Below are 14,911 nucleotides of genomic sequence, written 5' to 3'. Positions count from 1 at the left end.
CTTGTGGGCTAATAATTATATGTAAATTTACCCTATACATATATGTATATGTATGTGTGTGAAGTATATTTTAGAGTGGGTATTCTTCAAGTTTTCCCAAGAAATATCTGAGAAAATATCAACACAGGAGGCAGAATAAAAAGTAAATATCCTTGTCTGAAGCATGCCTATAAAAGATAAGCAGAGTCATCTGAGATTATTTTAAAACACCAATTTTAAAGAACTGAATAGCATCAGAAAGTTGGCCTGGCTGAAATAAAAAGGCATCTTTTGTAAAATGGTCACTTTCTGTCCAACAGTATCTGAATGCATGGACTGAGCTTGAAAAAATAAGTAGTCATAAGAAGGGCTGAAATTAGTAGTGCTAGTGGTTTAGTAGTCACCAAGAGAAAGTATTTCCACTTTTAGTTTAGGACTATTTAAAATGCAGAGAATAACAGAATGTTATATCTAGACTGTATTGTAAAGATCATGTAACCTTACTCCCGTTTCACAGAAAAATAAAATACCTTCCTTAAGGTCGCGTGGTGGGTTAGTGGGAGAATCAGGACCAGAATCCTCATCTACCAACATGTAGATTGGGGCTTTTCCCACAGTATCACAGTGTCTCTTTCCTAGGAAGCAGAGAAAGCAGGGGACTTTCTGTTGAACTCAAAGGGCCATAGTGACAGGACATTCATAATTATTTGCATCTTGGTAGTTACAAGTTATTCTCAACCCTGTAGTTTTTTTCATGCATATGCTGTGCCCAGGTATGAGTCAGAATATCTACAATTATAAGTGTAAAGACATCTTTAATCAGGCCTCTGGGTAAACTAGAAATAATAGCTGGGAACAGGCACTGGTTTCTGCCCTTGCCCTAGAGCAGGAGAATCTATGTGGGCAAATGGGCAAAGTCTATCAGATGAAGAGACACAGGGCTAGAGGTCTGGGAATCAGTCAAAAGAAATATCAGGGAACTTTATGTAGCAAGGAGATTCCAGCAGGAGGAGCAAGCATCTGGATGTCCATCTGTTGTCCAGCTACAATGCTACAAAGAAAACCCTAGGATGCTGTATGAAAAAAAAAATCATCAAAAGACATGTCATTTATCTTCATTTCTCCATAATCTCTCAGAAGCATTTACTTCTCTTTTCCCTGGGGTTCCATTCAATTTTTCCCCTAATTTTCTTAAATTTATTATTATCTCCCTCCCTGGATCATTTATTTTTAAAACTTTGCCGAAGCCATGGAGGAAACATGAGGCGGTGGAAACTGCTGCCTTTACAGAGCCGTTAAAAATCAGTCTGAATGTGAGGGTGTTAAATAGCCAGGACTCTCAGGGGTGTCAGGTGGCAATTCAACACTTTTTCTCTACTGGGGCCGGATACTAGCATCCCTGCTATCAGAGCAGAGTCTCCAGCAAAAAATGTGTGAATGGTAGCTAGGTAAGGGCTGTCCTTGGGCTCTTCCCCCCAGGGACTGCCTTATTTATATATACTTTTGATTCACAGGAAATGTGAGGGAATAAAACTAAGAGTCACCACAGTGTGAATTTTTAAAATATCTGATGACCTCTGGAAATAGTTTACATCAAATTCCCCTACTTCTACCATTCACAAAAATGTCCACTTTCTAAGTGAATTATATAATTTGGGTTATTTTCAAAAATCATTAAAAACTTGAAAGAGTTGATGAAATACAAAGCATGAATAAATAAGACAAAAATTCAATTCCAAAGATTCTTTTGTATGGATAAGATCAACTCTCACAGTATAATGCATGATAAAGCTATGATTTTAAAAAGGCAGTCACTTTAAGCATTCATATAGTGAACAATTACATGTTGATATGGAAAGAGATGGCAACCTTCTCTCAGTACTATTGCCCAGGATAGCAGAGTGGGTCAAACACAGGTCCTGGATCCAGAGTGCTGGGTTCCAATGCTGGCTTCACATAGCTATGTAACTGTGGGCATGTCTCTGTACCTTAGTTTCCTCTTATATAAAATGTGCCTACTTCATAAGGTTGTCATGGGAATTAAACAGAGTAGTATTTGTGAAGGGCTTAACCCACGCCTGTCACTCAGTAGGAGCACTGGCCACTGACCTGATCTACCTTGTAATATCACTGCTGTCTGTGAATGTGATGGATGTTTAGGCAATGAATCATTAGGTGCCTTTCTGCAGTATATGACGAGATGTAAAACGTTTCTGTTGGAAGCTTTGATATCATTGGATGGAAGAGATGGGCGACAAGTGTGTGGGCCATTTCCGGGGAGAGGGGGGATCACTGCTGCTAACCCAGCAAGCTCAAAAGAAGGAGCAAAGCCATAGAAGTTGGCTTGGAGATTGCATATAGTAGGCTTTAAGGGTAAGAAGCTGAGACTTGATAAATATTTGTAGAATGAATGAATGAAAAGATGAATAATACACCGTGTATGGTTTTGGATATGTTTATAATTCAGTGACGTTCAACAAGGTTAGGAAAGTAGGACCATTGGAATCTACACAAATATGATGCATCCTGAAATCAGCTGGGGGTTGTTTCTTTAGCCATTTTGGATAAATGTATCTGGTGATGTTGTAGAAATAGAAATATGACTGGCAAGCATTTCCAAGAATATCTTTTTTTTTTCCATCTTACTCTATTGCTTTATGTCACATGACTTGAGAAAAGGAATCCTTTTAGAGTAGGACTTATGCCATACAGCAGATAGCAGATGGTTAAGCTTGCCTATTAAAATTTTTGGTGATTTTGTTGGGCTCAGCCCAAAATTTTCAGGTGGTCTTAAAAAGTAGATTATTTTTAATACTTTTTAAAAGTAAGGGCCTTAACCTAAACGCATGCACACACACAAAGAAACACACATAAGGTTTCTGCACACATTTCTACATGCAACACTACATTCATAGATGCATCCAGAAGTTTTCAGAAGACAGTCAGACAGTGTTGAAAAGATTAAAAGGAGACAGTCATAACAGGCGATCCCCACAAGGACCACAAATTACTATTTACATAAAGTAGCAAAGCAAACTTTTGAAACTTGTGAGCACTTAAAAAATTTCTTGGTTGTGCCAAAGTTGACAAAAATATAAGACGCAGCTCTGTCATAAAAAGAGTAATAGATTTTGTGTTCTCCAAAAGTACTCTCTCTGTGTATGGTATTTATATTTTTTTTAGACAAAAACAATCTTTCAAGCAGAAAACTAAACTTATGGCACAAACTAGGAATCAGAATTGCAGAAAAAGACAAGACTGAACAGTAAACAAGAAAAGGTAAGAAAGGTTAAACTCTTTAGGAAATCTCAGGTGGGGAGAAACAAAACTTGGAATTCAAGTTTAAGGGCTTTATTTTATCAGATTTTGCCCATTCCTAGCAACCAAGCACACAAATAAAAACAAACTTAGATAACTGTTTTTAACATCTAAAATAAAAACCCTTGGTTTCTGCTCACATGAGGCAACCAGTGAGCAGCCTTTGTGAACAGTGCTTCCTATAGCTTCTCATGAGTCAATATTACAAACCGTTTATATAGTTCAAATGGTTTATACTTTATCACTGTTTAATGTATACATTTCAAATGTACACTCTATTACTTTGAAGGCATAAGGCAAAACCTCTACAGGAAAGCACAAGCAGACAGAAGCATGTATTATGTCAGGTAACCACATCTCAAAATCAGAGAAGTAAGAAGGTAGGAAAGAAAATTCACTTCAAAAACTCTTGGGAAATGAAGTAGACCATACCTTGAATAACTCAAACTCCTTCTTTGGCATTAACAGCTAATGACAAATGATGAACATATAATAAAGACATAATATATTTATGCAGATCAGCCCAGCTGAAGCATAAGCACAGCAAACAGAATTTCCATTGCCACCACTTTAAGTTATGAAGACGTATAAAACAAACAATGCCTCTTTATTTTAAACGTGTTCAATCCCTAGATTCTGGTAAGGACAAAAGTCACTCAGGAAAAGTGCAGGTCCTTTTGTTATGAGCCAGAAGTACTTTATGAATGGTTATGACAGCAGGAGATTGACCACAGTTCTCGAGTTGGACAATCTATATTTTATTAAGCCTATGTCTGGCATGAAAAGTAACTATTTCATTGAAAATTCCATGTAGCTTCTACTCAAATTAGTGACATTATCATAGAATCAAATGTGATCTTTTGCTCAAAACTGAAATTAAAAGATTTCTTTCTGAGAAAGAAGCCACCCCAGGCTTAGAAGATACACATGGGAGATTGCATCCATTCTGGTCTCTAGAGATACTGTCAGAGAGTCAACAGTCCCACGAGTTTAACAGCAAGTGAATTCAGATTTTAGGGTGAGTGAGATGACAAGGGTCAGTGAAGTCCTAAAAATGTCATATGGGGGCCTCAAGAATTACTCAATTATCAAGAAGAGAGACCCTGATCTCTCAAATCTATGTAGACATAAGTACATTTAAATGTTAAAATCTTAAAATCAAGAGAGGAAACAAAAATATTATAACCCAACGAACAAATGCTGAAGTATTAGAGTGAATTGAGATGAGTGCAAGTTCAAGGCTGGTCAGCGGCAGAACCTTGAAGAGACCCTGAGGGCAAAGGCTGATGAGGATGGATGGGTGAGTGGGCATCTGAGCCACGAGGAAGCCTTGGTGGCTAGGAGAGCCTCGGGTTAGATGAAGAAGCATAAGCGCTGTTTCACCAAATGTTAGATATTTTAAGTTGGAAAAGATAGTGTTCAGAGAAGCAGTCACTTACTAACATTTTAAGCAATTTCATGAAGTAAATCAGCAAACATGGGTTATTCCTCCCTATGTTTCTCACCACCGCCCACCAAGTACCCCAGAAAAAGATGCTAAAAAATTATTAATATTCAAAAGGTATCTCTTTTTTAAGAGGTAAATTTGGAACTTTTTAAAATTTAAGTTTTCCTAAGAAGTCCAGATTACCTGTATGGTATGTGTGTATGGTGGATCAGCACGCCCTAATACAGATTCTGTAGTTCTCACAATATCCAGAATGTTATTTGGCACAAATCCAGAATCTCCACTTGCATTTCGCACCTTCCACCATTGCTTCCTGTCATCGAGGATCTGTAGTCATTGAAGAAAATGGTGTCGCTTTAGAACCAAATTCAATCTATGAAGGATGTTCAGTTTTTATTTCTAGGCATCAACCTAGAAACCGTTTTACTTCTAACTTATTTGCAATAAGTTGACTTAGCATCAACATATTGTGGACTGAATGATTCTCAGGAATTACACTAAGAATTCTGATTACTAGCATAGAACAGATATGATGTTACTATGCTGAATCTACCTAAGGTCCATATTACCAACCAAGAATGCATAACTATTTGCATTATCTGAACTATTTATAGATGATTAAGATGACTCTCTTGAAAAGTTCTTCAGCTCCATTTTTGGAATATAAAGGAAGAATATTAAAATCACTTTTTACAAAATCTGTTGACTGTCCCACAAATTCAAGAAGACAGTTATAATCTAAAAAAGAGATTTGGGAATCATGGTAGACTATTTCCAAAACCATTAGCTCACTGACTGCTGGTATATTTGAGAAGAGATATTAGGATAGAAAGAAGGAAATGTTATTCTTATATAAATATTATGGTGCATCAAATTTTGAAGTGATAATCAGCCTTGATTCCAAAATTAATAAAGCCAAGAAGAAGGAGAGCACACAATGTGTAGGGACTTACACTTAACATCAAAGGAAGCTAAGAACTCTAAGAACATCAACACTAAACAACAGCTAAAGCAGCTACCCCCCTAAATAGATATAGGTATCTATAATATGCTGTATCCTTGGAAAAATAAAATAATTCTAAAGAAAAATTTCTTAACCTCTGCATTTCTTTGAAGAAAGTTTAGACATATGCCAAAAGAGGGATACAATAAATCTATTTTATTAAGAATATAAAAGAGATAAAATTCTATTACCTCTAAAATATCATCCTTTAGAACTGAGAGCTCACTGTTATTCCTTGCCACAAAGTCATACTTTGATTTGGCATATTTCTTGGGCTGGGTTTTGAGTGGCTCGTAATTCCTATAAAAAGAAAGAAACAAGATTGTCATTCTGCTAGCTGTTCCTAAAAGCTAAAAACAGAAGTAAAGCCTTAAGGCAACCCAAATCCTACCATAAAATAGTCTGACAACTTATTTATATAGTAATTTGTTTCATTATATTGTTTTACCCAATGTACAAGCCTAAAAATCACAGCACATGAAAACTAAAATGAATTTTGGAGTTCTTACTACTGAAATGAACAAACTGTGGCTAGGGCATAATTAAAGGATTCAAGATCACAAAGCTAATTGGCACTGCTGAGTCACATCTAGATTCCAAATACACAGATTCTTTATCCATTAAATATATGCACTGGTTTGTTAATTAGCATCTCTGCTAGGAAAGAACTAGGATAAAAACAATAAATGCTCATTAGTATTTCTCATAAAATTAAAGGAGGTTGAAGATAATTTCCAGCGTGGGAATTTAAACTATACATTGATTTCACTAATTCAAGCTATGTCTCCAATTCATTAACCAAATATGCATAAATACAAAACATTCTGACTAGGTATTGATTCTTAGGAGAGCTTTGCTCACTTATCTAAATTGCAAGGAAAGGGATGAAGTTAGTTCTAGAATATACCATACTCTATGGAATCTGATTAAGAAGACTGATAATACTTCCAAATTAATTAATTCACTCACAATAAACTTAATCTAATTTTAAGAACAGCAGTACAGGCTCTATATCAAAAAAGAAAAAGAACAACTTCTTAAAAACCAAATACCTCATATAATTTCCAAATGACAATATACTTAATAACACAGTTGAAAATCACTTTTATACATAAAACATAAAAACTCAGATGCAGTAACAATGCATTAATTTCTTTTCTTTGCACAATTCAATAATAAAACAACTTTAACTGTTCTTTCTTTACTCCCTAATCTCCTCTCCATTTACATTCTGACATTTCCTCACACATATCGACAAGGGAAAAAACAGAAACAGGCTGAAGTTGCCTGGTCATCATTCCCCCATCAAGCAGCCATTCTTTCTGCTACCAACTAAGGTTCTCTGGAATGTTGAGTCATACCAGGGTCTGCTGGACAATTGTGTACACAACATACTGTATGGTCATAGATAATTTGCTACCTCTTAGATACGTAACTCCACAAGAGAAAGGGAACAGGGACAAAGAAAAAGGATGACCTATAAGCTGTGTTACCTATGGCTATTTTTGTTATGTTAAAAAAAAAAAAAAAAGATTGCTGGAAAACAGTGAATTTACAGCCAAAAAACTATTATGTATCATTAATAATAATAACTTAAAAACTGTGTTCCATGTCTCTTCCATGCCAATCCCTACTGGAATAGCTCTATTTTTTATCTAGTTCATAATATTAACATTCAATTAAGATTTTATTTGGGGATAAAATATATTCAACTACCTTTAAAATTTAGGAAAACAATCTGAGTTTTCCATCTTTTTCTCTTTTTCAATGTTCCTCTCTCCTATAACGTTGAGAATAATCACTACCAATAATGGAGAGTTCAGATTATGATACAAAGGGTAGAATTTCTCTCTGCCTCCGGGTTTCTGAATCAATAGGTTAAAAAAAAAGTCTAACTTTATTGAACAAGATGATGGGGGAAAATGGTCCACAAAATGTTTGAAAAATGAGCAAATACTGGCAGAGTCATCCTGTCTTTGAAAAGACAACTTTACTAGACTGACAATGAAAAAAATAGAGAAGATGCAAATAACTAAAATCAGAAATGAAAGAGGAGACACTACTCTAGACCCCACAGAAATAAAAACGATTATAAGAGGATACCATGAACAATTGTTGACAACAAATTAGACAATCTAGATGAAACAAACAAATTCCTAGAAACCTTCAAACTACCTACACTGACTCAAGAAGAAATAGAAGACCTCAACAGGCCAATAACAAGGAAAAAGATTGAATCACTAATCAAAAACCTCCCAAGAAAGAAAAGCCCTGGACCAGATGGCTGCACAAGTGAATCTTACCAAACATTCTAAGAAGAATTAACACCAATCCTGCTCAAACTCTTCCAAAAAATTGAAGAAGGGGGAGTACTCCTTAACTCATTCTGTAAGAGCAACATCACCCTCATACTAAAGCCAGTTTAAGATACCACAAGAAAAGAAAACTACAGATCAATATTCCTTATGAATACAGATGCAAAAATCCTCAGCAAATACTAACAAACCAAATCCAACAGCACAATAAAAGAATTATATACATGATTAAGTGGTATTTATTCCAAGCATGCAAGGCTGGATCAGTGTAAGAAAATCAATTACTATAATATACCACTTTAAGAGAACAAAGGGGAAAAAAACATATCCTCATCTCAATTGACACCAAGAAGGCATTTGTGCCTTTTCTTAATAAAAAGACTTAGAAAACTAGGACAGAAGGAAACTTCCTCAATATGATAAAAGTCATATATGAAAAATCCCACAGTTAACATCACACTCAATAGTGAAAGACTGAAAGCTTTCCCTCTAAGATCTGGAACAAGACAAGGATGCCCATTGTCATCACTGTTATTCAACATGGTATAGGAAGTTCCAACTAAGCAATCAGGCAAGAAATCAAAGGTATCCAAATTGGAAAGGAAGAAGGAAAACTTTCTCTAATTGCAGATAACATGATTCTACATATAGAAGATCCTGAAAACCCACAACAAAGCTACTAGAGCTAATAAACAAATTTAGCAACGTGATGGGGTTCAAGATCACACAACATTCAGTAGTGTTTCCACAAACTACTAATGAAAAATCTGAAGAACGAATTAAGGAAAAACATATCTATTTACAATAGAAATTGAATCAAATATTGTGATGGTTGGGTTCATGTGTCAACTTGGCTAGGTGGCCTAGCTGTCTGGTCAAGCGGGCACTGGCCTGACGATTCCTGTGAGGCTATTTGAGGCTGGTTGGTTTGTCGGATCATCAGTCAATTGACTGCAGCTGACTGATGACTCATCAAGGGGCGTGCTTCCACAGTGAGAGAATGCAATTGGCCGGATTTGGTCCGGGTGATCAGTTGGAGGCTTATAAGCCGGACGGTTAGAGAACCTTCACTTCTTCTTCAGCTGCTCAGTGAAGCTTTTCCTGGGGAGCTCGTCGAAGTTGCCAGTTCGTTTCCTGAGGAGTTAGTCAAAGTTGTTGGTTCGTTTCCTGAGGCGTTCTTCAAAGTTGCTGGTTCGTTCCCTGAGGCGTTCTTCAAAGTTGCCGGTTCGTTTCCTGAGGAGTTCGTTAAAGTTGTCGGTTCGTTTCCCGAGGAGTTCGTCGGACGTCTTCCTTGGAGTTGACAGCTTGTTGACGGCTCTGCAGAATTTGGACTCGTGCGCTCCCGCAGTTGCGTGAGTCACTTTTACAATTTGATAATAAGAGACATCTCTCATTGATTCTGTTTCCAAGGAGAACCCTAACTAATACAAATATCTAGGAATAAATCTAACCAAAGATATAAAGGATTTCTACACAGAAAATTACAAAACATTTCTAAAATAAATCAATGAAGTCCTAATTAAAAGGAAGGACATCCTATCTTCATGGATTGGAAGACTAAATTTTGTTAACATTTCAATTCTACCCAAAATGATTTGCAGATTCAACACAATTCCAATCAAAAATCCAACAGCTTTCAGAGAAATGGTAAAACCAAGTATCAAATTTATAAGGAAGGGTCAAAGTATCTTCAGGAGCTGGTTTAAGTATCTTCAGGAGCTGGTTTTAAGGAATGGTTTCTTTGACTTCACATCAAAAGCATGAACAACAAAAGAAAAATCATGAAAGTAAAATGACAACCTACAGAATGGAAGAAAATATTTGGAAACCACATATCTGATAAAGATTTAATATCCAGAATATATAAAGAAATTCTACAACTCAATAACAAAAAGACAAACAACTCAATTTAAAAATGGGCAGAAATACTTGAATAGACATGTCTCCAAAGAAGATAAACAAATAGCCAATAAGCACTTGAAAAGATGTTCAACATCATTAACCATTAGGGAAACCAATAAAAACCACAATGAGATACCATTGCATATCCACTAGAATGGCTATTATTTTAAAAAATGGAAAATAGCAAGTGCGGAAAGGATGTGGAGAAATAGAAACACTTTCATGGTTGGTGGGAATGTAAAATGGTACAGCTACTGTGGAAGACAGTTTGGCAGTTCCTCAGAAAGTTAAACATAGAATTACCTATGACCTGGAAATCTCACTTCTAGGTATATACCCAAAGGAATTGAAAGCAGGGATTCAAACAAATATTTTCACACTGACATTCATAGTGGCATCATTCACAATTGCTACAAGATGGAAGCAAGCCAAGTGTCCATCAATAGATGAATGGAGAAACAAAGTAGTATATACAGACAATGGGATATTATTCAGCCAAGAAAAGGAATGAAGTTCTGATTCATGTAACAACATGGATATAACCTTGAAAGCATCATGTTAAGTAAAATAAGCCAGACACAAAAGGACAAATATTGTATGATCTCACTGATATGAAAGAATAAGCAAATTCACAGAGTCAGAAACTAGAATACAGGTTACCAGGGAATGGGGAGTTCATGTTTAATTGGTACAGGGCTTCTATTTGAGTTGATAGAAAAGTTTTGGTAATGGATGGTGGTGATGGTGACACAACATTGTGAACGTAATTAACAGCACTGAATTATACATTTGAATGTGGTTAAAAGGGGAAATTTTAGGTTACATATAAGTTATAAAATAAAAATTTTAAAAAGTGTGCTACAGTATTCTTTGAGGTCTCACCTATCTTGCAAATCTTATAATTAAGTATACAGTATGCACTGTACAATTTTTGAGATGTACCAAAGATTCTTAAGAGACCTATTGATACAGCCAATAGAAAAAGCACAGAGATGTGAGGAGTAGCAATGATTTGAGAACTTTTCTAAAACACTTAATTGCTTCTGAATAGCAGTAAATGGCAATGCGTGAAAGCTAAGGGATCTAAATTCAATAGATGTCTATCTAATGATGTAGTACTTCCACTGAACAGTGACTATATTTCATACAGTACCTACTACATTCCTGACATGAAATAGAGTTTCAGGTAAATAATAATTACTATAAACAAATTGCCAACCTGTGTGCATTTCATATCAAACCAGAACTTCCAGATAGCTTCTGCAATAATGATGGGAAACTTTCTTAGCAATATAGAACATCAATGATCAAGGTGTTTATCAATTATCCGGCTCCTACTAAACCCGGCTGAGAGATGGTGTGATGGTTAAGATCATGTGTCAACTTAGACATTTGTTTGGCGAAGAAAGCACCAGTCTGATTATTACTGTGAGGATGTTTCATGGACTTAAATCTGCAGTAAGGTGATTGCATCTGTGGCTGACTATATCTATATATCACCTAAGGAGATTGCCTTCAACAATGAGAGAAGTCTCATCCAATCAGTTGAAGGCCTTAAAAGGAAAAGTAATGATTTCAGCAGTCAGAAGAGAGAATTTCCATCACTACTTCAGCCAGCCAGCTTCTCCTGAGGAATTCATCAAAAACCTTTATCGGAGTTCCCAGCTTGTGGAATTTGGACCTGCGCATCCCCACAATCACATAAGATAAATTCTTACTAAAATCTCCTAATATTTACTGTCAGTTCTGTTTCCCTAGAGAGCCCTAACTAATACAGATGTGATCCATGGAGACAACTGAGATATACAATCTACCCACCACTTAATGTATTTTTAAGAAATCCTTTCTCTGGCTAAATTTTGACCTTCCTAAGATTATACCGGAATATCCCTTCATGGAATTTCCTTCATTAAATTACGTTTCCTATTTATCACACATTACTAAAAGAAACCTTATGAAATTTACCACAGCATTCAGTGAATGAGGAAAAAAATGTTAAAAAATAATATCCCCTATCTAACCTATCATGTACTGTATAAAGTTCCAATAGATAAATACTTTTGAGAATTTAGTAGTAGGAAAGCATTGTTTATTTTAAGAAACTGACATACAATTCTTCCTTTTCCTAATGACAGCAAATTATTATATTTCTCTTTTTGCTTGACAGCTAGGGATCTCAGAAACAAACTGAAATTCAAACACAGTGTCCACCCTCATACTTCATAAATTTTAATTCTTAGCTTCACTCTTAATTTCTTAATTTGGTACTTTATTCTTATTTTTAATATTAACATCACCTTGTGCATATAATTTAAAGTGGGCTGCCTGAACCAATTTTAGAAGTAGATGGGGTACAAAGATATAGCTAAATCAATAAACCAAATGTATACTCCTCTAATTTCGATAAAGATCATAAAGATCAAGGTAAACAAACCTGGAAGGTGAGCTCACCGCCCTCTCCCCTACAAGGGACCTGACTCCCAGGGGTGTAAATTTCCCTGGCAATGAGGGATATGACTCCCAGGGATAAATCTGGATCCAACATCGAGCGATTGAGAACATCTTCTAGACCAAAAGGGGGATGTGAAATGAAACAAAATAAAGTTTCAGTGGCTGAGAGATTCCAAATGGAGTCAAGAGGTCACTCTGGTGGACATTCTTACACATAATACAGATAACCCTTTTTAGGTTTTAAGGTATTGGAATAGCTAGAAGTAAATACCTGAAACTATCAAATTGCAACCTAGTAGCCTTGACTCTTGAAGACGATTGTATAACAATGTAGCTTACAAGGGGTGACAGTGTGATTGTGAAAGCCTTATGGATCACACTCCCTTTATCCAGTGCATGGATGGATGAGTAGAAAAATGGGACAAAAACTAAATGAAAAATAGGGTGGGATGGGGGGGTGATTTGAGTGTTCTTTTTTACTTTTATTGTTTATTTTTATTCTGATTCTTTCTGGTATAAGGAAAATGTTCAAAAACTAGATTGGGGTGATGAATGCACAACTATATGATGGTACTGTGAACAGCTGATTGTACACCATGGATGACTGCATTATATGTGAATATATCTCAATAAAACTGAATTTTGAAAAAAAGTAAACTGATTAAAAAAAAAAAAGATCAAGGTAAACTTTTAAAGGACTATCTGGTAAGCTTCCTAAAATAAATGACATAAGGTTATCCCATTAGTAATATTAGTTATACCTTATACATTTGTGAGTGGACAACAGAGAGGTAGTCAACAATCTGAAATACTAGATACACTAGTATATACTTGCTCAATCATTCAATTAATCAATTAATCAAATAAATCTGCAAACATGTTCCGAGTGCCCACAATGTGCCAGATGTGGTCTTAAAATGCAGCAAGTTTCCTAGTATCAACATATACTAACTGAACACATGTGAAAAATGTACTCAAGTGGTTTTCAAGCTACTTAGCTGTGGAGAACTATCCCTATTTATTGGGTGACAAGACAAAAGAAAAAGTAAGAAATATTCATCTGAAATCAGTTCTAGAATATTAATATGTGAGAAAGAAAGGAAAAATGAAATATCAGGATGGGCAATGAGTTAGTCATGATGAATTTCAATGAAATAATTTTTGAACCTCAAAACTGATTTTCACCTATATCTACTAGAAAATTGAACATGTAATTAAAATTGATTTTCATATTTTGGCATTTTCAAAATATATTATTCATTGCTGACTTTTCTTCAAACTCAATTTAATAGGTTATTGGTGCCCTTAAAGTAATGCCTGCATAATTTCCACACAAATTATTTAAGCATTACCTCTGTCAGCTTCTTGACAAAAAAGAAAAAGTATTAAATCTCACCACCTTTAGATTCTATTAAGAAAACAGTATACTGGAAAGAAATAAAGAGCATGCAACACTCATTATAAGAAAGGCTTTGAGGTGGGGAAGTTCCAGGACAAGTTCTCTATCCTGTTTCATCTGAATGACTGTCTTTGTACCTCCTTGCCACCCGTATTTCATCTCCTTTTCTCTTTTTCTCTTCTCTGCATGAGTTGGCCTCCACATAAAGCTTACTTGCAGCAGCTAGAAAAGACTGAAAAAGTGAACCTATCCCAGTTCCTTTCTTTGTGTGCCATGCCAATTCTTCACTGAACTTTTTTAAGAGTGAAAATACAAGAAAACAAATGAAACGTAAAACTGGAATGTAAAAATAAAATAAGATGAATGGCAGGAATTATAGATAAGGCATTGATTTAGTTTAAAGATTTAGTTTATATTTAAGTTAAAAATTTCTAAGGGATAGTCTGCATTGGGGGAAGGAAAGGATGGAAAAAGTGTTCTTTTTAAAAGATACAGAACTAGAAAGATCCTTAGAGACCAACTGATACAAACTAATGGAGAGTTTCAAAAAAATTCCTTTTTTCTCCTTAATTCACATACTTTAAAGAAGGGAAAGTCATCAGTCATTTGCCCTAAGTGAGAATTATAAACTTGAGGTCCAGACATCTTTTGTTCATGAAAGCCAGTTCCTCGAGGGAACAACTGAAACTTTACTAAATAATTAACCAATGGAAAGTTTAAAGAAGTACTGGGCAATAGCAGACACTGCCACGTCTGTCAGCACTAAAGCAGAGACAGTTATCCACAGCTCCCCAAACGGTGCCCATTAAATGTTACCTGTCTACGTGGTGATTCGGGGTTGGCTTAAAAGCAACAGCGGCTTCCCCTTGGTCCAGATGGGGCCCTCTTGTGTAAATGCTGCTATTGAATGGGTACCCATCGGCTGAAGAATACTCGGATACACTGGATTGCTGAAAGACAGAGGGAAAAAGATCAAAGAAACACAAAATACTATTTGAATAAGCACTGAGATCTGTCAACAAGCCTCTCTCCACCATACTGTGATCAGTTTTCATTTTCAAGTGATTAAATATTATGTTACTCATTTATGAAATGGA

The 14,911-nt window shown here is 35.6% G+C and overlaps 1 protein-coding gene across 3 annotated transcripts in view; it reads right to left on the bottom strand.

Annotated features, from left to right (window-relative positions):
* EPS8 (epidermal growth factor receptor pathway substrate 8) overlaps window positions 1-14,911 on the bottom strand; it is a 183,275-nt gene that overhangs the window by 14,598 nt on the left and 153,766 nt on the right. For all 3 annotated transcript variants that reach the window (XM_037845336.1, XM_037845335.1, XM_037845338.1), the window contains 3 exons: window positions 14,631-14,764; window positions 5,939-6,047; window positions 4,928-5,071 (listed from right to left, as the gene is read on the bottom strand). In XM_037845336.1, coding sequence (XP_037701264.1) covers window positions 4,928-5,071; window positions 5,939-6,047; window positions 14,631-14,764 — 387 coding nt within the window. The remainder of the gene's footprint in view (window positions 1-4,927; window positions 5,072-5,938; window positions 6,048-14,630; window positions 14,765-14,911) is intronic.

This window comes from Choloepus didactylus, chromosome 8 (genome assembly GCF_015220235.1).
Source record: "Choloepus didactylus isolate mChoDid1 chromosome 8, mChoDid1.pri, whole genome shotgun sequence".
NCBI classification, from domain to species: Eukaryota; Metazoa; Chordata; class Mammalia; order Pilosa; family Megalonychidae; genus Choloepus; species Choloepus didactylus.
This window is presented reverse-complemented; position numbering and strand designations above follow the sequence as displayed.